The sequence below is a fragment of the Apaloderma vittatum genome, unplaced genomic scaffold (assembly GCF_000703405.1).
Source record: "Apaloderma vittatum isolate BGI_N311 unplaced genomic scaffold, ASM70340v1 scaffold7992, whole genome shotgun sequence".
NCBI lineage: Eukaryota > Metazoa > Chordata > Aves > Trogoniformes > Trogonidae > Apaloderma > Apaloderma vittatum.
Window position 1 is genome coordinate 21,909 of NW_009701838.1, and position 25,448 is coordinate 47,356.

The 25,448-nt window shown below is 42.2% G+C and overlaps 1 protein-coding gene across 1 annotated transcript; it reads right to left on the bottom strand.

Moving 5' to 3' along the window:
• Nucleotides 1-381: 381 nt before the first annotated feature.
• On the bottom strand, nucleotides 382-20,590 carry LOC104281342 (interferon-induced GTP-binding protein Mx-like). Its single transcript, XM_009879305.1, has 13 exons — nucleotides 20,522-20,590; nucleotides 18,858-19,053; nucleotides 17,808-17,945; nucleotides 16,687-16,841; nucleotides 14,908-15,046; nucleotides 14,230-14,428; nucleotides 13,701-13,779; nucleotides 12,298-12,414; nucleotides 11,554-11,695; nucleotides 6,812-6,970; nucleotides 4,978-5,054; nucleotides 3,308-3,550; nucleotides 382-663 (listed from the first exon to the last, which is right to left on the bottom strand). Exons 1-13 carry the CDS (start codon nucleotides 20,588-20,590, stop codon nucleotides 382-384), a joined length of 1,995 nt encoding a protein of 664 aa, XP_009877607.1.
• Between the last annotated feature and the right edge of the window lie 4,858 nt (nucleotides 20,591-25,448).

Sequence of the window (25,448 nt, forward strand, 5' to 3'; positions counted from 1 at the left end):
GCAACCACCACAGAGAGGCAAACCCACAAAGGGAAGTAGGGGATCACTAGAGTTGTGCAGTAAATTTCATTTAGGAAAGTTAGATAATTCGATTTATACAGTTTGTGAGTTATACAGGTGAAAGCCCTCATCCTCATTAAACAAAAGCAAACAAAAAAACCCCCACATCGAAACACAGCTCGGAGCTCTAGCTTTTTAATAATTATTTCAATGATTGTACAGAGTTCATAAAGAAATGGGATAACATTTACTTAATCACAACCCCTCCAATGAGTGACATGAGTGTTAAAAGTCTGTGTTGATATTACTTTTTCAGGGGACTTTACAAACTTATTCAATAGAAAACAAGAGTAGAACAATAATTCTGAAAAATTGAGAAAGCTACAGTGAGTTAAAGGCTCTCAGGCACTGGCAGGCTTTGGTGAAACGATTAACTTGTTCACCAAGGCAGTTCCTATGTTCATCTGCTTCTCTGCCCTTCTGAAGGAGACCACGTAACTCGAATCTTCCCACAGAGTTCAGAGTCTTGTTCTCCGAGTCCTGGCTTGCCTTAAATTCTTCCAAAAGATGTAGCATTGTGGTCTGTAATTTATCCCCAAAATCATGAAGGGCAAAAGACAGGATAATCAGAGGTATCTGACTGGAGAGGCGTTTAGTTGCTCCCTGCAAGAGAATGAGGAAAAAAAAGTACAAGGCTAGTTTCACCAAAAGAACTAAAAAAGGAAGGGGCTGTAGGTAATCTGGTAAGAAGTGACAGCATGTTTTAAAATTGAATTGAGTTCCTGCTCAAGAAGTCAGTGCTCCTAAAAACTAAAAAATGTTTGCTGTTAATCTCTTTCGTGCCTAAAGATCTAGAAATTAAGGAAATGTCAGCTGTTGCTTTTTTTTTTTTCCTCAGCAAACTAAATCCAAGGCAGGTTGTTCCCAGCTTAGCTCTGCCAACTGTCATTGGTAAGAGTCACACAAGGGCATACCTGATGAACAGTACCTGTGAACAATTTCTGGCATCAAACCTGTCTTTTCTGAACATTACCAATCCACTATGGTACGGATTTTTTTTTTTTTCCCCCAAAGGTGGTGAATTCCTGTATTTAGATGGTTTTTCTGACCTGGTTGTTTTTTTTAGTGTAAGGCAGCTTTGGAGTAAGCTTTAGCTTTAAGGGAAAATGTCTTCAGCCGTAGTGAGACTAGGCTGTGTCTACATTATGTGTATTGATATCTCCGTGAGATAATTTTCTACTTAACCTGAGAAAATGTCTGGTCTAGTTATTGGTGCAAACTGAAACAGATTGACCTAGAAGAGCTTTTCCCAGAGACACCTGCAGGGCTTGGCTGATGCTGCTGGGTGATGGGAAATTCCAAACCTTTCCAAGGCTGGGAGTTGCTTCCAGCCCTCCTGGTGCCAGGTAAGCACCTGCACCTGAGTGACTGGCTGAAATTGAGAGAGGTGCCATCTTCCTTTCTTTTTGTAACACCTGACTTGAACATGGCAAGCGAGATGACCAGGTAGAGGCATATTTGATTTGTAGGTCCTATAGGGTTTAAGCCTCTTGTTTCCAGAGAAGTCTAAGTTGTTTCTGTCTTTAGATACCCCTGGAGCTCAGTGGCTGTAAACTGTTCATTTACAAGAATGGAGCTCAGCTCAAGCTGAGAAATACCTAAAACTAGATGTTTACTTTTTCTTTCTGGTTTGCAGAGATCTAGCCAATAGCAAGCAATTTGGCTGAGTCAACTAAAGCACTTACTGAGCCTACATATTCTCTAAGCACTACAGACTGTGGCGTTAGGGAACCTAGGTGATTTAAATATGGGTGTTGTTCTAGAGTCAGACCGTACCCATAATCTTTACTGTCCTGTCACAGGTGACACATTTATGCATGCTGTTTTCAAAGGCCATGAAGATTTATCATTCTTATTCAAAGTGTGTTTGGCCTTGCATAAGCCCCATGGAAACATGATGTCCTGGCAGTTATAATCGCTGAAAATGGTTGGGGCATTTACAAAAGTATATAACCAGCATCTACAGCATTTGTGTTACAGCAGAGAGTATAGCAAGGCAGGAAGGAAGAGCTTATGCAGTGCTGCCTTTGTCTCTTGTTCTCTGAAAGCCAATGGTTTTCTCTCCATTAGCCTGAGCAGTCTGAACATTTAATTGCGGGAATTTGTCAAAGCCTTGTTATTGAAATTCAAGGAAAGCTGCTGCCTACCTTACTGCATTATTAATATTGAACTTGGTGCTTTCTGAGGGAGTTTTATGAAACAAAGATCAAAAGCAAATCCTGATACTCCGTGTTCTCTTTGCTGTCTTTCTTTAACATGATACTTTGTTAAAAGACTCCATTTGTCTTCAGAGATTTAGCTTCTATGGAGCTATCTGCAACACAGTGTAAGCGCTCTGATCTCTACAGATAGCTGAATCCATTTTAACTTATTTTATTATGGCTCCTCCTGCCACATTAGTTTAGGATCTGACTACATGCCACCAACACCACTTTCTGCTGGCTGCAGGAATACACAGAGGGGCTTGAGGCTGACCTGAGCTCTCAGGTGCTGTGCTAAATGCCAAAGTGCTGTACAAATTGTTGCTGAACTTGTGGAAATTACTTTTGTTTGAAAACCATGAGATGAGCTTGTGGTGGGGAAAGCAATCCTAGGACTGTTGCTACTTTTGCTGGACTGGGGGGCTTCCCGTCCACTGAGTATCAGTAACTTCTAATTACAGCACGAAGTGCTCTCCCCCATCCTAACCTCTCCTCCATGCTGGGAAGTGACTGCCCTTTCCTCCTCTGGACACTTGCCCCCAGAGGAGAGTCAGCAAGAGAGCACTGCCCTGGCACGGGGCTACATAGGCAGCAGGGAGTCACCCCCTTCTCCATGAAGGGGTAGAGGAGGGTGAGAAGAAAGACTCGCTTGCCAATGGTATATTCCCTGAGCAAGGGGCAGCTGCAGCAGGGAGCCATGCCAGGCTGGAGGGTAGATAAAAAGTGGTTTAGGAGCCAGTTGTTATTTTAACAACCTGTAGGCTTTTTTAATCACCATATCCTACAGCATGCAACTACTTTTCCCCAGTGACTGTGCTGACACAGCCCATCAGATCAGCTTTGTCCTGGCACTTTCATCACTGGTCAGAAGCTTCAATTAATCCATACAAAAGCTGTGCATTGTACCTGCATGAGACACTTATACCTATCATCTGCACAGTATTTCATGGAAGACTCATACTGACTACAACGAGATCTAGAGGAGGGGTATATGTTATACTTTTCAAGGTGCAGAAGAGCTTCTATATCATAGTCTGTAAACTCACATCAAAATAGACCTTTGTGTAAAAAACCATGTCCTGGACAATGGTAGGCTCTTGATTCAAAGCCGCTCCAACTTGCAACTCCTTCTCATTGCCAACTTTCATGGTATTTTCTGCCTTAAGAGATTTTAAATCATTACTGTAAAGGTCATCCTGGCAGTATACAAGTCTCTCCATTTTAAACTGGGTCCGGATCTGTCTTTCAGCCTCTGCTGTTTGCTTCTGTTTAATGTCCTCAATTCTGGTCTAGGAGAGAAAAGAACAAGTTCTCAGACATTTGCAATGCTTAGCAGTGACCCCAGGGAAGGGTGGGGTGGACACAGTGATCAATAGTTCTTGCTGCAGCACTGTCTAATCCCAGACCAGCTCTCAGGAACATGGAGTAATGCTTCTGATTCCTCTGCTGTGAAAGAGAGGGAAAACACGGTGGTTGGGGCCAGTCCTTAAACACGAGTGGGATCACTCAAAATCTGGTCCTTGGACCTTGAAGGAAAACACAAGGTTGATGGGAACAAGTAGCAATGGCCAGCTATGAGTTCAGCCTGCAGCTTGCCCTCAGGTTTTGCATGCATTTTGTTTGTGTCTCCCTCTTGCAACAGCTAGTGAGAGGAGGCACTGATCCAAACTCTGTTGCCTCTCCTGCCCTTCTTAAAACCTGAAGCCTCCTATCTATTAGCAAACCAACCCTGCCTAACTCCTCCATGTCTGGTGCTTTTATTGCAGTAATCAGATGCTTTCTGGCCTTCTTGATACTTCCACCTAAAAGCCTGGAAAGGGGGTAAAGTTGCATCAGTCATCCTCAAATTCCATTAAAATGCTTTCCTAGCATCCCTAAGAAAGTGTCCCATCTTTTTTCTCATCTTCAGTGTCTACCAGCACCTTCTCTCTCTTCACTCCTCTCACTGTGTTCACATCTGAAGTCTGGTTGGCTTGAGAGCTCAGCAGGGTTTGGCTGTGCAAGTCAAATAACAAACCATCTATTTCGTTCACTTTTTCCTGGGAGTTTCCTTTATAAGCAGTACCCTGTGAATAGACTCAGCTTCCTGGCTGTCCAGCATTGCTTCTCACCTCTTCCTCAAAGCTCTTTCTGAGAAAAGGCCTTCAATGACATCCATATCACTTAACTCCGCTCCAATGCATGCAAACACGCAAACTGTGAACAGCCATCTTCTAACTCTCCCATAGTCTAAATGATTTTTGGCTTGTCTACTGCTGTTTTATTTTATCAAAGATGAGATTCCTGCAGTGGCTAACACCCTGCTTGCCTTTCAGCAAGGTGAAAAGCACTGTTTAGCATGCTGAGGCTGCCCATACGCTTACCAATAATTTCAGGACTTCAGTTAGAAATTAACTATAAACTCTTCAAGGCAGCCATATCAAGTTTCCTTTGCATTGTGTTGCATGCATGAACAATATGGTAAGAGTGAATGAGGAATGTATGTTTTAGATCTCATCAAAGTTGCACTGAAAGGCAAAATGCACTTTGATTAGTGCCATTGTAAACATGCTATCATTTTCAAGCTCTTCCTTATTTTATAGAAACTGAGGCCTGCAAGAAATTCCACACTTGCATAAGGATAATGCAACGGGATAGGTACTGTAAACATGGCTGTATTTACAAACACTATTCTGTGTTGCTCTTTTCTGATCTCAGGTTATAAGTAGTGTCTCACCTTAGCAGCTCTGATCAGAGAGGCAAAATTGGCAAAATGCCTTTTAGCGAGTTCTATAAATTTCTCTTCAATCAGTCCTAATGGAAGAAAAGAAAAAATAGAGTAATGTAAGCAAGTGAGGTTTTTAAGCTATTGTTAACGTAAGACTTGGGAAAACCAGCCATCTTCTGTATTCATCCAGAAATAGCTGAGCAGCTGCATTGATGCTCTCTGTCTTTATGACCAATACAAGTAAGTAGGAATTTAGATTTCTAGGTCCGAGACTGTGAGCCATTAAAGACTTCCTGTAACAACACCCAAGAGATTGAATATTACTGAGATTCCTTCGATAAAGGAATTTCTGTGCTTTCAGCTGTGTCCAACCAGATGTGCCATCACTTGGCTATGTAAGCATATATGCATCTCACCCCCTGTGTGGGGTTTGTGTCTGTTGAGGTTTTTTGGCAGCAGAGGAGCTACTGGGATGGTGCCTGTGAGAAGCTTCCAGAGCCTCCGCCAGCCTCAGGTAAAAGCTGGACCTGCCTTTGGCCAAGGCCAGGCCAATCAGCAACTCTGCCATCAATGTATTTAAGAGAAGAAAGCTGTTGGGGGGTTCCCTGACCCAGATTTCAGCATCATGCGGAAGACCCCGGGTTGGAGCAGACGACCATGCATGAAGTCTAAGGGAAGCCAGTGCTGGAGCAGTCTGTCGCTGGGAGGACTGCTGCCCATGGGAGGGACCCACACTGGAGCAGTTTGGGAAGAACTGTGACCATGTGGGAAGGACTCACATTGGGGAAGTTTGAAGAGGACTGTCTCCCATGAGAGGGACACCACATTGAAGCAGGGGAAGACTGTGAGGAGTCCTCTCCTTGGGGAGGAAGAAGTGGCATGGACACTGTGTAATGGACAGACTGCGCTCCCACATCCCTGCCCCTCTGTGCTGTCAGAGGGAGGAGGTAGCTGGGAAGAAGGGAGGGTTGCGGGGAAGGTGCATTTAAGATCTGGTTGTATTTATGTTTTTTACTATCTTACTCAGATCTAATTTATTGGTAAACAGGGGGTGGTTTTATTGTCTAAATTAAATTGATGTTTTCTTCCTACACCTACTCTAGTTTTGCCCGTGACCATAAATGATGCGTAAGCCCTCCCTGTCTTTAATCTTGATTGTCGACCTTTTTGCTGAATTTTATCCTCCCCCTCCCAAAAAGGAGGGGAATAAGAGTGAGCAAGCAGTTGCATGGTTCTTTGTTGCTGTCTGGATAGTCTCAAACCACAATGCCCCCTGAGTGGCCTCGCTGGGAACAGGGGCTAGTACATATATTACAGAGCACTGAGTTTGGCACAGACACCATAGCTGCCTTCTAAGGCAAACACAGAAGAGACAGAATCATGACATACCTTTTCCTTGGGTGCTTTTTACTGGATGAACTCTAGACCCTTTCCCCCAGCAGCCACTATATAATACATACAACATTATGCAAACAGTTGGAAAATCTGGATTCCTAGTTGAGGTCTGCAAATGTCACTCCCCAGGCTTGGGAATACCAGGCCACTTGGCTGGCACCAGGTACTTCTACTATACTGTTTATTTACTGTGTTATTTATCACAGTTACCTTCTAACTCCCTTCCAACAGCCACTGGGAAAAATATTAACAAATGCTGGAGACCATGTGTAGAGATTGGAGGCTCTAGAGAAGAAGCAAGACCCCAGGTAGAAGCAGATTCACTTCCACACTCTGAAGTATCCTGGCTAGAGCTCTTGCTCCATCAGTGAGAATGTTGGCTTATCCTGGAAAAATAAGCATACCAGTGTCCCCCACACAACAGCCTCATGTGGCCTGAGAGACGTACCGATCACGTTGTTCATTATCAAAATGGCTGGTTCCTCCAGTTCTACGATATGCTCTTTTATAATGTTCTCAAATGTCCTATAATTGACAAAGGCTGGGTGTTTCCATCCATGACACTGGTCTTCATATTGCCGTGTTCTCCTCTGTGCATTTTTTTCAACTGTAATATTAAAGTAACATTGCATTACTACTTTAATCACTCAATTTATAAATTTAAGATTTAAAAAGGATATCTGTTTCTGCTCTTTGAATTGCTCTTAAGAAGAATAACTACTGAGACGATCTTTCAATCAATACTGTTACTAGAGAATTGAGTTAACATACATAGTTGCTCAGTGAATGAGCCATCTTACACACTTGATCAAGCATCTAACTGACGGAGAGCAATCTAGAAATTTTGATGGGGCTCAGAAACACTAGTTCTTCTTAGAGTTACTGCCCTCACAGAACTGGCCACTACCAGTCGCTCCTGAGTTCTAAAAAACATAGATGTAAAAAAAGAGATTATAGATTCACTAGTTAGATTCACAGGTTATAGATTCACTGTTTAGTGAATTTAGTGATAGTCTTATTCCAAGGAATCAACTGTTGACTAGCTATTTTTATTTAAGATATCAGAGTAGATATTTCTTTGTTGACATTCTATGACTTTACCATCTTAAATGAGGTATATTGTTTTGAATTATTTTACATATTCAGGTAAAGATTTGTGTCAAAGTGTTTTGAAAGTTTTTGATATTGCCCTGTTTTGGGGTCAGATTTGTGAATCACAGATTATAGAATCATAGAATCACAGAATCATAGAATGGTTAAGGTTGGAAGGGACTTTGGACCTTGAAGATCATCTAGTTCCAATCCCCCTGCTGTGAGCAGGGACACCTCTTTCCCACTAGACCAGGTTGCTCAAAGCCCCATCCAGCCTGGCCTTGAACACTTCCAGGGATGGGACATCCAGCAGCCTCCTTGGGCAACCTGTTCCAGTGCCTCACCACTCTCACGGTGAAGAATTTCTTCCTGATATCTAATCTAAATCTACCCTCTTGCAGTTTCAGGCCATTGGCCCTTGTCCTATCACTACAGGCCCCCGTAAAAAGCCCTACAATGTTCCTGTAGGCCCTTTTCATGTGTCGGAAGGCCCTATTAAGTCACCCTGGAGCCTTCTCTTCTCCAAGATGAATAATCCCAGCTCCCTCAGCCTGTCCTCATTGCAGAGGTTCTCCAACCCATCTTTGTGGCCCTCCTCCAGCAGATCCATGTCCTTTTTATACTGTGAGCTCCAGAACTGGATGCAGTACTCCAGGTGGGGCCTCATCAGAGCAGCATAGAGGGGGAGAATTACCTCCCTCGACCTGCTGGTCACAATCCTTTTGTCACAGTCCAGGACACAGTTCACTTTTTGAGCTGTAAGTGCTCATGTTGAGCCTCTCCTCAACTAACACACCCAAGTCCTTCTCCTCAGGGCTGCTCCCAAACTGGTGTCCGCCCAGCCTGTATTTGTGCTTGGAATTGCCTTGACCCAGGTGCAGGACCTTACACTTGGCCTTGCTGAACCTCCTGAGGCTGGAATGGGCCCACCTCTCAAGCCTGTCAACGTCCCTCTGGATGGCATCTCTTCCCTCCAGCGTGTCAACCACTCCACAGAGGTTGGGGTTGTCGGCAAACTTGCTGAGGGTGCACTCTATCCCACTCTCCATGTCACCAACAAAGATGTTAAACAACACTGGTCCCAGTATCGATCCTTGGGGGACACCGCTTGTCACTGGTCTCCACTTGGACGTTGAGCCGCTGATCAGAGCTCTTTGAGTGTGGCCATCTAGCCAATTCCTTATCCATTGAGTGGTTCACCTGTCAAACCCATATCCTTCCAAATGTCATGTGGGACAGTGTCAAATGCTCTGTACAAGTCCAGGTAGATTTCATCAGTGGCACTTCCCTCATCCACCAAGGCTGTTAATATCATCGCAGAAGGACACCAAGTTTATCAGATCCGATTTGCCTTTGATGAAGTCATGTTGACTGTCACCCATCACCTCCTCTATATCCATATGCCCTAGCAGCTTTTCAAGAGAATCTGCTCCATTATTTTGCCAGGCACAGAGATGAGACTGACAGGCCTATAGTTCCCTGGATCTTCCTTTTTCCCCTTTTTGAAGATGGGGGTTACGTTTCCTCTTTTCCAGTCAGTGAGAACCTCTCCAGATTGCCATGATTTCTTGAATATGATGAAGAGTGGCTTAGTGACTTAATATGCCAGTTCATTCAGGACCTGTGGATGGATCTTGTAAGGTCTCATGGAACTGTGCACCTTCAGGTTCTTTAGATGGTTATAGACCTGGTCTTCACTCGCAGCTGGGAGTTCTTCAGCACTCCGATCTCTGAATATCCATTCTGCAACTGGGGCAGTGTGGCTGGAGCCCTTGCCAGTGAAGACTGAGACAAAAAGTCATTGAGCACCTCAGCCTTTTCAATATCCTGTGTGACCAGCTTCCCTGTTTCCTTCTAGAGTGGTCCTACATTTTCCCTGGTCTTCCTTTTGTCACTGACATATCTATAGAAGCCTTCTTTTTGTCCTTGACATCCCTAGCCAGATTTAATTCCAGAAGAGCTTTAGCTTTCCTAACTTGATCTCTGGTTACTTGGTCAACTTCTCTGTAATGGTTCCCGGTTGCCTATCCTCTCTTCCATGCCCTATAGTTTACATTTTTTTTGCATTTGAGAATGTCCAGGAGCTACTTGTTCATCCATGCAGGTCACCTAGTGTTTTTACTAGCTTTCCTCTTTGATGGAATGCATAGCCTTTGGGCTTGAAGAAGGTGATCCTTGAATATTAACCAGCTTTCCTGGACCCTCCTTCCCTCCAGGACTTTATCCCATGGAATTCCACTGAGCAGATCCCTGAGGCCATCAGTCAGCTCTCTGGAAATCCAGGGTCCTGAGCTTACTGCTCTCCTTTCTCACTGCACTAATGATCCTGAACTCCACCATTTTGCAATCCCTGCAGCCAAGGCTGCCATTGAGCTGCACACTCCCCAGGAGCTCCTCCTTGTTAGTAAGAACAAGGATCAAGTGCATATGTGGAACTAGAAGTCAGGCTATAAATACATTCAATTCCAACATTCAGATATATGACAGAGGTAGATGGGGAGTATCAGAGTCTGAAAATGAACCTGTAGAGGTAAGGTAGTAAAAAGCTGTAACAGGGGCACAAGAACATCTGTCAGCTTTGCAACAGAAAGTTCAAGGCTTCAAGTATCCACAGTATTTGCTATTTTTAATACTTTCATTCATCATAAGGAAGCTGAAGTTAAACAGAATCATCTGACATGCAATGATGTACCTTTAGAAGCCCTAGTTGTGGCTGACAACAGTTCTTTCCACCAAGGAAGGGGGCACTAAATCTACCTCTAGTTTTCACGCTATGTAAGTGAACTTGCTCTGCTGCACATGCAAATACTTCACCTGAGCATGCGTGCATGTGATTTTGGGGTAGCATATTGCCAGCAGGAGCTGTGATGTTGTAAGAGTTGCTGTGTGCTGCTACCTTGACTCTACTGTGAGGTCGGATGTATTAGCTTAAATCAACTGGGATAGTCTAAAAGTGCCCAGAGGATTCCCCGTTGCAGTTCAGCTGCCATGTAATGCCTTATGTATCTTCTGCAACTCAGTTGCAGAAGCTGCATCCTTCTGCTAGTGCTTGCTGCTGGTTTTACACCAGTCTCTTCATGCCTTCATTATTTTATTCTCATTCCTCTCCACAAAATCACATTAATTGGTTTGGTACTTTGCGGCTGGGACATAAGAAGCACTGACATACACTAATGTTTGCTTGTCTGTCTCTCTTCACATAGATGCAAATATAATATATTTGTTTCTGGCTGACTGTATCATAGAATCATAGAGTGGCCTAAGCTGGAAGGGACCTTAGAGATCATTTTAATCCAGCCTCCCTGCCGCCAGGGACGCCACCTCTCGACTAGATCGGGCAACACATGGGGTCCTGCAGCCTATTTGTATCTATCATTTTAGATTCACTATTGATGTTGACATACATGAGCATCAAAGACTACAAGAACTTGTTTCAAGAGCCACAGCTTGATGGGCAGCTGGTACTATTTCATCTCTAAGAACAAATGAAAGATGCGAAAAAGATGCTGCAAAAGATGTTGAGTGTACATCAGCATTCAGTCTGCATGTATTATCCAACCCACAGTTCAGAACTGAGTTCAGTTAAACAGCAAGCTGGGTGATGCACAGGAAGGGGTACTCTTTACAAGGTTGTGGGTATTTCAGACTTAGAATTACTTTCTCCACACCTTAAACCAGAGCTAAAGAAGGACAAAAAAAGACCAAAATTCCAAAATATTCCTAATAATAGTAGAATTGTAACAGATGTATTCTAGAGTTTAAATATACTGATGATGATGATGATGTTGGTTTTGTTGCTGTTGTTTAGAAGATTGGTTCAGATAATCTCCGTGCCAGGGTCAATAGTCTAGATTTTATTTCTCTGCTGGGAGAAGAGAGACACTCACTGATCTCTCCATAATGACAGCATTTAAGGCAAATCAGGTCTTTGTCCCCAAGGACCAAAGCATAAGTTGCCTAACACTACACCATATGAATGCTCCTAGCTTCTTGTTTTTCACTATCTTGAAAACAACCTGTTGATGATGCTATGTCTTGATTTAAAAGCAAGCGAATGGAATCTCAGGTTAGCTGCAAGTGGTGGTTTTCTGTGCTTACCCTTTTCAACACACTCTAGGAGAAGCGTTTCCCACATTTGAAACACTTTGCAGATTTTTGCAAACAGACTGATTTCATTTCCAAACAACTGCTCCTCTCCACATATTGTCTGAGAGATGTCTTGGTTAAAGAGTTTGATCACCTGTAATGAATTAAAGAACAAGCAAACAATGTAGTAAAGTTTCATTTGTTCATACTAACTTGCATATGTTAAATAAATCTTCAGGCATTTGATATTAAAGCCGGAACATGGTTCATTCAAAATGTTTCTTCCCTACATCTCTTATGCCCTTAGCTCCTGTTTGTTTTTGTTTGTTTGTTTTCTTTTCTCAAAACCAGCTAGAGGAATACAAATTTGATATTCTTGTTTGTTTTTGTTTTGTTCTTTTTTTGTTTGGTTGGCTTGTGTTGTTTTTCTGTGGAATCTTAGAACCATTTACTAAATTCTAATTGACCAGGCTTCTGTGAAATCTTTGAAGGCCGATGAGCCTTCATAAGCACCTCTGCTGACAGTTTACTGTGAGGGATTAACTCTCCAAGACAAGACACTTAGATGGACTTGCAAAACATATTTTGATATCAGGAACGCATTTGATCTTATCAATGCTCGATTTTGAAAAATCAGCTGAGCTGCTGTTCAATTCTCTTGTCACATAACCACAGGAAAAGAATTCTTATAAGAGGTCACAAGCTCCAGTGGTCCTCCTCGCTCTGCTTCATGATCAAACCCATATTGATACTTACATCCGTGAGGAAAATCAACTTCTCGGAATCTGTTTTAGGTGTTCTATACTTTTGTAGAGCCTGTAACGTTTTTTGGAGCCCCTCATGTATTTGGTTCTTTAGTGTTGGCAAAGTTTCCTAGGCGGCAAACAGTGAAGAAGGACATTTAGTTAGGTTGAAAATGCCTGGCTTTGGAAGAAAAACAAAATCCCCCTAAGAGTGACCTAAACCTGCAGATGGTCTTTGCTGCTCTCAGGAGGCCAAGAGCTCACTGTCCTTTCATCCCACAGGTGATAGTGGGATAGCAGGAAAGAGCAAGTATGTCCTCCACTGAGAGAATGCAGGGGTTTAGGACCTCCCTGAGAAATCAGGCTGGACCTCACTATGAGATGGGCAGAGTAGCTGCAGTCTGGGGCCACATTTCACATGCAGTGAGCAAGAAACTATGTCCTCAAAGTTTGGGCCAGGGAAGTGGTGATGTGGGGAATGTACTAACCCCTCCATTACTGACTGAGCATGACTGTTTAGGTGTTTATTTTATATAAGTATAAATATATGTAAATAATATTTTTTCTTCTTCAGGACTGAATTTAGAGATTCCGTGTGCTTTAGCATTTTCCCTTAATGGAATAAGGTATATTACTTACAGATACATGTATATATAACTAAACTTCCAATATACTTACATCATTACAGTAATCACAGAATCCCAGAATGTTCGGGGTTGGAAGGGACCTCAAAAGATCATCTAGTCCAGCCCCCCTGCCAGAGCAGGATCACCTACAGTAGGTCACACAGGAATCCATCCGGGCGGTTTATGAATGTCTCCAAGGGAGGAGCCTCCCCAACCCCCCGGGGCAGCCTGTGCCAGGGCTCTGTCACCCTCACAGTAAAAAAGTTTTTTCTAATATTTTTGTGGAACCTCCTATGTTCCAGCTTGTACCATTGCCCCTTTTCCTGTCATTGGACATCACTGAAAAGAGCCTGGCTCTGTCCTCCTGACACAAAAACAATTGGACCTTGAGATTTTGAAGACATTTTCAGTTAAATAGAAGTGACCATACTCTAGTAAGCTCATTGCAGTAACTTGTCACCCAGCTGATTAACACTCTTCACAAACAAAATGAAATATCATGGCTGTTGTTGCAAAGGTAGGAGTTATGAGTTACAGGTAGATTAAATGATTTTCCTATTGTCAATCTTCATCTTAAAGGCAAACCTGAGGACAGAGCATGGGTTTCTTTGACTCTAAGCCTCAGTTCAATTTGCTCTCAGATTGTCGGAACGAAGCATAATTGAGTACTATCTCTGCTTGTAAAGATGCAATTCAATTGAAATCAACTGTAATGTAATGTTTAAGGGCTGAACTTATTTTTAGGTAGTAACCAATACAAATGACAAAACATGGCACCTCTGTTACTTACGATAATATGTCTCACAAGTTCATTTGTGAGCTTCTCTGCTAGATGAGGGATAGTAGCCCTTTCTTCTTCCAGAAGAATGCTGCAAAAAAGAGGAAAAAGTTGTTTTGAAATGACCGCATGTACAGGGCAAGGAGGTATCACTGATGCTTCCTCTGATTTCACTAGTTCTACCATAGAAATTGAGTAAAGAAAGGGAGTGCTAGTACAGATGTGGCAGCAGCCCAGGACTCAGGGCACCATGGCTTTTATGCAAGAGTTTTTTGACAGCTACTGCTGCTGGCTGAGCGAGGGGAAACAGAGAAAAGTGTATGAAAAGAGCAAATTCTAACAGCAGATTAATATGCTGTTATATTATTTCTGCATGTGTGAAGTACATTGATTCAAAACCCTTTTCACCTGCCATTGATCAAAACTGCCTGTGAAATCACATTGCCTGTGACGAGGGCACAGATTTTCCCAGAAGACGACTCAGCAGCAAATCAATCATATATTGATATATTTTCAATTAGGTCCTTTCTGCTAGAAGTACCTGAGACATCTGTGAGTCTGAAAGAATTCTCTCTCCTGACGGATTGCATCAGCCAAGGCTGGTTTGTTGTAGATGCCCTGCTGTCCACCACACTTCACCATCATGTAGCCTTTTTTAAGGGGCAGGACCAGGTTTCGCATTATGTTCATGATAATCTCCTCACTTCCTCTGTCCATCAGGTCAGGTTTTGTGAGGATCCCTGTGAAGTTATCCAAAGAGAAAGTCAGTCAAGCACTGAGGCTGAAGGTGGGAGAGGTGCAGTAGGACACCTGTACCATGGTTTATAAAGCAAATTCTCTCCGTTTTGTTTTCTCTCTCCTAAAAACTTCTCAGATCATGGGCTTTGCACTGTAAATCTTGCTCTATAGTTGGCCTTCCACTACACCTTTTGCCTTGCAAATGTGTTTTAACAGGCAGAAGTAAAGCTTGTCTGTCAGCAACTCTGAACTTTAAGTTTCCAATTATTTATAACATGAATGCCAGCAAGACTCAAAACTGAAGGATTCTTAGAACTACTGGATCATCTCAAGCTTTGCAAGTAATTTATGTTATTTCCTTTTTTTTCTCCCTTCTTCTAGTAGCTGATTTCACAGATCTGGCATGGAATATGGAACATCAGGCATTCATGGAAAAAATAATATTGCACTTCTCCAACTTGTAAATTAAAAATTATCTCACCTAGTGTTCTTTCTCCACTGGGGTCCACCTCTTGAGCCATTTTCATTGCTTCTGTTGCTGCAATATCCACATTACATGGCACCACTACCAAATTGAGTGTCTCTTTGCAGCCAATAGTTTTTTTAAGTAGCGTCTTGATCTGCATTGCAATAGAGCAGTAATAAAGTTCAGTGAAACAGATGCTTGCATGTAGGATATGATCATTTCTAGCAACATGAGCCACTGCCTGATTCATTAAATGTCACATATACTGAGGATGGCATGGAAATGGACCAACAGAAGAATGCAGCTTCTTTTCCTGTGTCTATTAATCCAAACACCTAGCCTGAATGAGACTAGATGGTTGTCATGCCTGTCTTGAAAATTATATCAATTTTAACCTCTCATCCATTTAATTATGGAAATATTAAAGATATTTCATAAGCAACTACATGTCAGAAAAAACAAGTCGTGATGTCTAGGTATACAAGCAAGTCAGATTATGCTGATAAATCTCAGATTTGTATCTCTGAAAGGAGGAAATATCTTCGGCTTATAATTCAGTAGAGTATTTGTGAAAAAAAGCTCACAAGTCACACACGATATCTCTTGATGTTGTTTCTGTGTTTCAGTGCCAAACTAAGAGAATTTCTCATGGTTTGTGTTGCATTACCAAAGGTTCACGCAGCTCTGTTTTTCTTATACTGAAGGAAGTTAACTCTCTTCTTTCTAAGTTTTGGTAAGGGTGTCTCTCTTCTCTCCTTCTCAATTCTGGCATGCTACAATATTATAGCCTCCATCTCTGAAGGATGCAGGCAGCTGGAGATGACGGAAATGTGCGAATCATGTCACACCCTCTCCTTCCCAATTCTGGCATGCTACTATTATAGCCTCCATCTCTGAAGGATGCAGGCAGCTGGAGATGACGGAAATGTGCGAATCATGTCACACCTGCTACTTTCTTCTGAATAGAAAGATTACTGTCTAACTGTGAAATTAATTCACTCTTCTCCCAAAGAGTAAAGACCAGACAATCCAGTCTTGTCTCATTTTTCCTCATATGTCTACTTTTATTTGGGCTACTCCTATTCCAAGTTCTTATTCAAACGTATTTTAGGAGAAACAATACATCCAGCTCCTGCACAGCACTTTCACAACTGGCCTTGTCTAACTAGAGCTGTATTTGCATTCCCCAGCTTTTCTACTAAAGGCAGCCAGAAGAAGAGTAGAGGTCTCCTTCAGTTTAATGTGTATTATGTTTACTTCAAAAAGGAACTTTTGGGATGCCTTAAGGGATGAGAAAAATCAGGATGGGTCTGATTCTGATGTGCTCTGTAAGGAAGGATGACAGAGCAACAAATGTCTAAGAGGCCTAACTTGCCACCTTGCTCCAGAAAAGCTTACAAGCACTCAGATCTATTCAAATTTGCCAAATACATCCACAGAGCTGGTAAGAGACAACTCATTTTAGGATGTATCTATCTTCTAGGCTAGCCCATGGTCACAGGGACAGCACTGTGCTCAGGGTCCATATCGCTGTCAAGGCACCTGACGTGGCTCCTTCACGGTTACTGTGGACACTTCCCTCCTGCACGACAGAGCAGGCAGGAGAGATCCTGGACCTCACTGTTCCTATCGGCATGTCCTTGCCTGAAAAGCAGGCCTCGTTGCTAGAGTAGCTCTATTACTGGCTCAGAAGCCCAGCATAATAACCCCAGTGTCCTACAGCAAAGGCTCATGTATGAGGTAGGTTACAGAAGTGACCTTGTGCACAGGTTGGTATAAGAGACTGAATTTTACCTGTATCCCAATGTCTTTTGGCTGTTTCCCCGTAGCAGTTCTGACAATTCCAGGAAGATCAATCAGTGTCAGATCTGGGACCTGTGGGGACTGAATTTCTAGGGAGATTAGTTCTTCACTAATGGCACTTTTAGTAGGAGTCACAGCATTCTGCACTGCAAGGAGAAAAGAGCAAGGCAATGAATACAAGCTTCAAACAATGCATCAAATCAAAGCTGAACACAATGACTTTGAAAAGCACCTACTACCACCGAAGGGTTTTTTAGCCTTGGCTCTTTTTTCAGATCCAGCTGCACATCTAAATCCCCTTATGCAAAACCCTGAAGAAGTTATTATGTAATACATGGACATGTGGAGTCCTTTTTGAATGTGAACTGTAATATTTTACAGAGCGTATCCTTATGAACTCTCATGGATGGAGACAAAATGCATGTACATAAACCACAATGAAAGTGATCAGATAAAATACTGGTCAATTGTAGAAATGCTTCCTCAACATCAAGATATTTTGTAGGCATTAATTAATCCTTGGGTGCCTTGAAAGATAAATATTGGTTATTCTATATTCTTCACATTTTGATACAGAGGTTGAGAGATCAAGTTATTTGTCCCAGATCTTCTCCCAGCTTCCAACCACCACATCCCTCCCAAGGCCTTCCCTGTTCACAAATAGCAGGTTTAGGAGGGCACCTTCCTTCATTGGTTCCTTCACCAGCTGTGTCAGGAATTTATCTTCTACACACCCTAGGAACATCCAGGATTGTTCCCTCTCTGCCGTGTTGTATTTCCAGCAGACATCTGGAAAGCTGAAGTCCCCAACAAGCGCAAGGGCTAGCAAATGTGAGACTTCTCCCAGACACTTATGGAATATTTTATCTATCTCTCCATCCTGGATGAGTGGCTTATAATCTTCACCACTGAAGTAATAGGTAGTACAACTGTCTTGAGAGACACATATTATGCTACCCCACCTTCTCCTGCTCTGAATTCAGCTCTTGATGTTACTCTTGGCTGCAATCATTGTGTTAGTCTTGGGCTTGCTTCTCAGCCTACGGAAAGGGGAGAAAGGATTCACAGGAGATTGAGCAAACCACATAAGAGGGGACTACGTTATAACTTACCTTTTCTTAATGCTTCTTTCACCTCAGAGGCATCCTGGAGTTCTGTGCTGGCGTTGCAGAAACAAATTTTTCCTTTCCATGCCTGGGTAGCAGGTATTCTTTTCAGTTTAAGCTCCAACGGACATGGAGTAACATTATCTGCAGCAGTTCCAAAGACAGAGGTGACTCTCCCAGCAGTTGTTATGCATGATACACAGCCATGGGCTGCGTGGCCTACACACGATTGCCTAATATTTCACATAGAGATGTGGAAATGTTGCAAGAGACACTGCCAAAGGGCTCTCGTCAACCCTCCTACTCAGAGTAGGACTGTCACCAGCACTAGATGAGGTCAGACATGGCTTTGTCCAGTCCTGTCTTGTCCTGCAAACCTCCAAGGGTGGAGATTTGCACCCCTTTGGGTGAGCATTTTGGTGCTGAACCTACATCCTATGAAAATTTGATTCTTGAAATCCAGCCTGAAAGACTAGATGGTACTGTCAACTCATAGAGAACTTGCAGAACTTATATGTGTGTGTATACACACACACATGCAGAATTGGAAAGTGAATCTTCTTGAGCTGTAAAGTCTTCCAACAATCTTCTCTGACTTAAATATCATGCAAGGCACATGTTTGTATGTAAAGATCTTTGTACGTTCTTTGCCAAAAAAATTGTATCTGTAAGAAAATGTTGCTAAAAAACCGCAAACCAATCCTAAAAGCAAATTTTAAAACTGGTCTTCCATGGTAACTTATATTCTGTCACACTGTTCTTTGCTGGGAAATGCACAAGATTGGGGTCAAGAATGCTACAGTATACTCTTCTTACTCCTGATCTCTTGACCACCCAGAACATGTGCCTCGTTGGAGTTACCCTGCAGTGCCACCGCCTGCACATCCATTTCTTCTGGAAGCCAGAGCGGAGAAGGCCTCTGGAATCTCACAATTTAAATACAGTCTCAGTCACAGAGTTATCTAATCCCAGACCAAAAAAAAAAAAAAATCCCTTCCACCTCATCAAAGTGAAAGCAAGATAGTAAGATAAAAACCTGAGGAAGTGAATACTTACCATCTCCCCTAGGAAGAGCAACACCAGACAAGGCTTCTAGGATGGATCTTTTCCCAGAATTCTGGTCTCCAATTACAGCAATTGTGGGCAAAGCAAGGTCTTTTTCTATTCCAAGAGCTCTCAGGCTGTCAATGAGATCAATGCAGGGGCGGACCTTTCCCACATACTGTCTGTACACAGGATGTTCTGTTGTCTGCTAGAGACATATTGTAAAAGATTTTTTTTTCCACAAAAAACATCTTTCAGGCAACTTTTCTAGCTCATCATTCTCTAGTAAACATTATGTACTGGCACCAAGCTATACTTCATACCACTGTGCATCCTTGTACCTTCATGTTACAAACAGGTATATGTAAATACAACAGAATCAGCTGAGATTGGCTTGATGACCATCCTTAGTAAAAATACCAAACTTTGTAACCTTTCCTTGAAAGATAAAAATTAAAAGGAGACTTACTAAGTGTGCTTTGTTAACTTATTTTTTTCATAACTGCCATTTTCTTTCATTCATCTACAGATGTACTGAAGTATGTGGACACAAATGAAGACTAGTCTCAGTAATAAAATAAATCAGTATAGAATATCTTGTTAAATCTTTGATTTGAAGTCAGAAGATTTATTTTGTGTGTTGATACCAAAAGCATTCTGCAGTAGTGTCCTTAATACGTAGCTAAAATCTTTTAGATCATCATGTTTCTTCTTTCTTTGTCTCATTTTAGGCTAGGGTGAAGGATAAATTGATTTGGTTTAGATGTTTTATTGTAACATTTTTGGTTTTAATACATGTGCCAAATATTAACATAGACTCTTAATTCTCATTAAAACAAACTGAATACTTTCCAGTCCTTTAGAAAATTGCTCCTCCTGCTTTTAAATATGCTCAGCTAAAGTGTATAAACATTAGCTTTGTCTCTTCTTCCTATTCCTCTCCCCATATTCCACTCTGACTGCTGCATTTAGAAATGTGATTTTTGAGAACACCAGTATTTTACAGACCTTAATGGGCCAGGCACATTCATAACTTATTTTTTTAAAAAAATAAACTGAAGTTTCCCACCATCACCTTCGTCTAAGAAAGCCACATCTGAAAATCAGATGTAATTAGAGTAGAATTTTCTTTCAAGATGAGAAAGACAATATGCATTACCAGAAGCATGTATTTTAAAACCATATTGGTAACTCCTCCCCATTGTCTTCATTGTGATGTTTACTAGCCAGTAAACCCTAACCATTCTCAGGGAATTTCAGTAACTATGACACACACTTGAAAACAATCTCTTTTCAGTGTCAAATCGTCTTTCTTTGTATTTCTGTTGAAGGTATGAGAGCCTCAAGTAAAAAAAATCTCAGTTTTTAGGATTTCCATTCAACATTTGGTAATTGTTATCAATGAAACAGATACACATTGCACATTGAATTGGCTCCTAGGCCACTGGCATCCTACTTTTTACACCTGTATTTTTTATGCCTGCAGAATAATTGCAGGTAGCTATCTTTCAAGTTACACAAGTGACTGCTTGGGCCTGATCCCACAAGTACTCCTTGGCTTAGACCTAACAAGTGCTGATTGTGCAGAGAGACATGAGAATTAATTCTGGGGCACAAACTGAAACACAGGAGTAAGAGTGGGGAGGATCTATGATCTCCTCTGGTATCTGCCTTACCTTGTCCTGTTCTCCGTTGTTCTGTTTCTTCAGCTTACTCAGATCCCACACAAGCTTCTTCTCAGTCATGTTCTGTGACATCAGGTGACCTTTATTTTCTAAGTCTGGTGCAAGAGATGCTACAGAAGCTCCTCAAGATGGCTCTAAGGAAGGTCATGCAAAAAGATATTTCTTCAGGGAAAGTGCAATTCTTTCAGAAAGTTGTTTGATCACTACACTGTTATCATTCATGGCCTGATGATTTTTTGGCCTACCACTTGACAGCCTAGTCCACAAGTGCTTCACTAATTACTGATCACTGTCCCACCACTCTTTTGCACAATTTCTGGAGTCACACATGGGGCATTGAGTGACTCCAGCTCGCAACAGTGATCAGAGCAGAGAAAATCAAACATGACTTTTATTTATCGATTCAAACGCTCAGTAGGTATCAAGTGCCACAGCTCTTTTCAAATCTTTAAAATTGCCCCTCCAAAGGATAGACTTGAAACACTTAGAATCATAGAATGCACTGGGCTGGAAGGGACCTTTAAAAGCCATCTAGTTCAACTGCCCTGCAGTGAGCAGGGACATCTTTCACTAGATTAGATCTCTCTACCTCTCTTACGCTTTCTTCGTGGTTTCAAAAACCCAAAGTTGCCAGAGTAAACAAGAATATTGTGGAGGGGGGAAATTACACCAGTTTTTGCTAAAAGCCAATTTTCCTAAATGAAATATTTTGCTGAGAGGTGTTTTGAGAAGCTCAGTTGATACAGCAGCTACTGGGCCTGGCTGGAGAGAGCATGTGAGGGTTTAATTTCAGTCACCTGGGTTAGGAGCACAGGGCTGTGCGGCTGCACAAGGAGGGTCTGCATGGGTGGGCTAATGGCAATGAGAGTAGGACAACAGGAAGCCATAGCCTGCTGTGTGCCCAACTCACCTCTCTCACAGTAGAAACACTTGTCCAAGACAAGTCTTACACCTGTTTTGGAAGCTCAGTACATCAAGTCCCCCCTCATAGCTTAAAACCCTCTCCAAAAAGTACTTTTCTTGACATGATGTTAGAGAAGGGAGAACTAGAAGACTTTTTTGTTTCCTTGTTCAGTTTTTCTTTATGTAAACATTTTGTTGAGGTATTTTTTATGGTTGCCTGAAGAACTGGAAGCTTTCAATGTGAAGGGAAATTGATTTCTGGAGAGAATGATTTAAAGAAAAAATTGCAACAGTATATTTTCAAAGCTAGACTGTTTTTAAACTCCCCCTGCCAAAACTAAGATCTATTTAAGTCAAACAATTGGGAAAATAAATAAGGAGAAACACATTTTTGCTTGAAATAACTTCCTGTTCTTTTAATTTTTCTGGTTGAATTAAGTTTACAGGTTTCTAATCTGAGCAGATGTCAAAACAGCATTATCAGAGACAGTGTTTTTAAATACACTTTCAATGTGTAAAGCATATGTTTTTCAATATGTAAAACAAGTTTAGAAAAATATAGATTAATTCCATACAGTCTTTCTTCTTCCTAAAGCAATACATTTTTAAATAGATATTCTGGTCTCCTTTTATAAAAATAAATAATAAATTACTATCGGAAACTTTCTCAGTTCTGACTAGCAATAAAAGATGACTTAACTACTTTAATTTCTTTATAAGTATTCATTATACAGTTCTCTCCTCTTTCTCCTCGTGTCCCCTTTTTCTGATATTTCAGTATCTTTTTTTTTTTCTTTCTGTTAATGAATTATAAGATTTTTCTTGCTTCAAGAAGGACTCGGTGCTTGATCTGCTCTATCTCAGTGCATTCTCCATTCACTGGCCACTAGATTCTTTTGGATTTTCTATTGTTACAGGAAATAATGTGCTTATCATAATGTCTCTAACAGGAATCTCCTTCACTGCCTCTCCCACTCGCTGTCTTTCAATTTAGTGGAATGAATGTAAATACTACCCAGGAACAATTTTCCATTAATTTTACATTATCATTTATATTCAACAGGCTGTGTTCAGAGCTATTCACATAATGTTTTTAGTATATGGCCTTCTAAGCATGGATGTGTTCCCTTCAGAAAGAGGTTACACAGCAATCTTTAGCTATCCTTACAGAGAATAGAGGATGAAATGCAAAAAGAGTGTGGTAAGGCCACCAGGAAAAAAGAAAACAAAATTAACAACAAAGATCTTGCAAGATAAACGTGACAAATGGGAAACTGAGACTTAAGGATTTTGCCACAAAAAGTGACTACTTGGAAATATTTTAGTGCAAGGGCTATACCTCCAGTGCTTTTTTAGCTAGGTCTAAGGTGCAGACCGCAGTGCGCACACACAGATAGACAAGCTAAAAAAGATACCTACAGCAAGCAGCAAAGTAAAGCATCATCCACAGATTTCTGGGGCTAGCCGGCTGTTCTCCACGTGAACCTGAGAAAGGTTAAATAGATTGGTGCAACCCTTCACTGTGCCACGCAGGCATAGCGATTTCTTTGTATGTTGAGCCTTGACAACATTCGATAAAAGAAAGTGTATTGGGTTTGGCCGAGATGGAGTTAATATTCCCCCCAGCATCTCTCATAGTGTTGTGTTTAGTAGCGGTAGCTAGAAGGGTGTTGGTAACACCCCAGGGTTTTGGCTACTGCTCAGCAGTGCCTGCACAGCACCGAGGCTGTGATTTTCCAACATTCCCCCCCAACAGTGGACTGGGGGTGGGGAAGATCTTGGGAGGGGACACAGCCAGGCCAGCTGATCCAAACTGACTAAAGGGGTGTCCCATGCCATGTGACGTCAGCTCAGAGAGCTAGGAGGAAGAAGGATGGTGGTGGGTGGGGTTTCATTATTTGTGTTTTGGTCTCTGGAGCAACTGCTAGAGGTATTGAAGCTCAGCTTCCCAGTGACATCGCCTGCTGCAGTGAAGTAAACAATAATGTTTTTGTTTGCCTTTGCTTCCATGCGCAGCCCCTGCTTTTGCTTTATTAAACTGTCCTTATTTTGACCCATGAGCCTCTTCTGGTTTTTACTCTCCCCTGTTCATCTAAGAAGGGCAAATGATAGAGTAACTTTGTGGGCGCCTGGCCTCCAGCCAGGGCCAAATCATCACAGAAAGAAAGGAGAGGAGGAAAAGAGCTGCAATTTCTAAGTGCCTTTCTGAAAATGGCCAGAATCCACATGAGAAACATAACATTTGGATGACACGCTGATACTGAAAGTCTGACAACACCCCCCTCACTGGAGCTGCTGCTACCTCCATCATTGTGAAAATATTGTTTTCTTTGAACCTGCTTGCCTGTGTGTTGGAAACTTCCCCTGGCACAACACAAAGCACCATGCTACACAACCACACCTGCAGGAAGCACCAACCTTCTGACAGTCCTGAAGAGGAGGTGCATCCGTTTCCTCTAACGATCCCAGCTTTGCATCTTGAGGGATAATAACAGAACCCGCTACCAAACCCAGAGTGCAAAGCTGCAGTGCTGGAACCCACAGAGCTCTTGCGTTTACTCACTTTGTTTCGCGCCAGGAGAGCGCCCCGATGTCTCCTGTGATTTCAAACTACACAGTGTCTGGGTTATTTATTAATTCTAACTGTCTTCTCAGAAAAAAATGAAGCAATGCAAATCTTGTGATGCTACATGTGAAGACTTCCAGCTAGACTATGTTGTGGAACACTGTCCCCGTGCACTACGTACTTAAAAAAATGTGTTCCAATTTAAATACTGTCTCTCAGTCATCTTGCTTCAAAGAAGAAACAATCCTAATGTCCTTTTCTTTTTCCCCATCCCTGAAAACAACAAATCCTACCCTTGGCAACCTTGTTTGACCACACTTAAGACTCTTATGCAGCCTTCTCACATGCAACTATTAAAATGAACAGTTAAAAGAGCCAAAAATTGCATGATTAATTTTAAAAGAAGTAAAACAGAAATTTGTACCTGTGTGGTGCCCCGCAGCAGGAAGTACTAACTTTGCAACAACTTGTGGCGGTTTTTTATTTGCAGGCTCCACCTACACGCTGTGACAGGAATCAGATGAAACGAAACCAATTCTGACCTGAGAAACAGCTTCCTTTCTGATAGCTGTGCAAGTACTTGTGCAACGCAGTTTCCTCTTTTCCTTTCATTTCTTTCCGTTGTTTGGTGGACGACAGAAATGCAACTCCTAAGAGCAGAGCTGGCTGGCTCCTCGCTTGGCTGTGCTGCAGGGCAGTGGTGGGCAGACAGGGGCAAATGACAGAGGTACTTGCAAATATTGCCTGTGAGCAACATCCCCCCCTTTCCTCCCACAGAATGTCAGTTCACTTGCAGGTGGCCTGAAACCAGATGGGTTTTGGGAGGAGGACAGCAAGCTGCTGTGTCCCACTCCCATCAGGGCTGCCCAGCAAGGATGCTGGTCCCGGGCCTTTTGGAAGAACCCTTTTATCCTCCTCATCCTTTCATGCAAAAACCAAATGGGTGAGGGGCCCTCCACAGAAGAGGGAGTATTTTTTAACCCGTCTCAGCGAGACTCTCCAGCCCAGACAGGATTTTTACATCTGCCCTCCCTGAGCGGACAAATCAACCAACCAACCAACCAGCCAACCAACTAACCAACCAACCCCAAATAAATTAACATCCTCAGACAACTGCTAAGAAAAATATTGCAAAAATAAAAACCAAGCCAAAAATCCCCAAAAAAGCAAGCCCTGCCTAAATAAATATATGGAAGTCCCACAAATAAGCCAGAACAAAAAAAAAGCCAGCAAAGAAACAAATCCTACAAACAACTACTAGGAAAAAGAACCTGCCTTCCCTCCAAAAAACACACATAAAAAAACATCCTGCAAAAATCAGGCATTGGAATGCATATCAGGCATTGGGATGTGCTGCCCAGGGAAATGGTGGAGTCACGGACCCTGGAGGTGTTTAAGGAGTGGCTGGATGTGGCACTTAGTGCCATGGTCTAGCTGATGTGGTGGTGT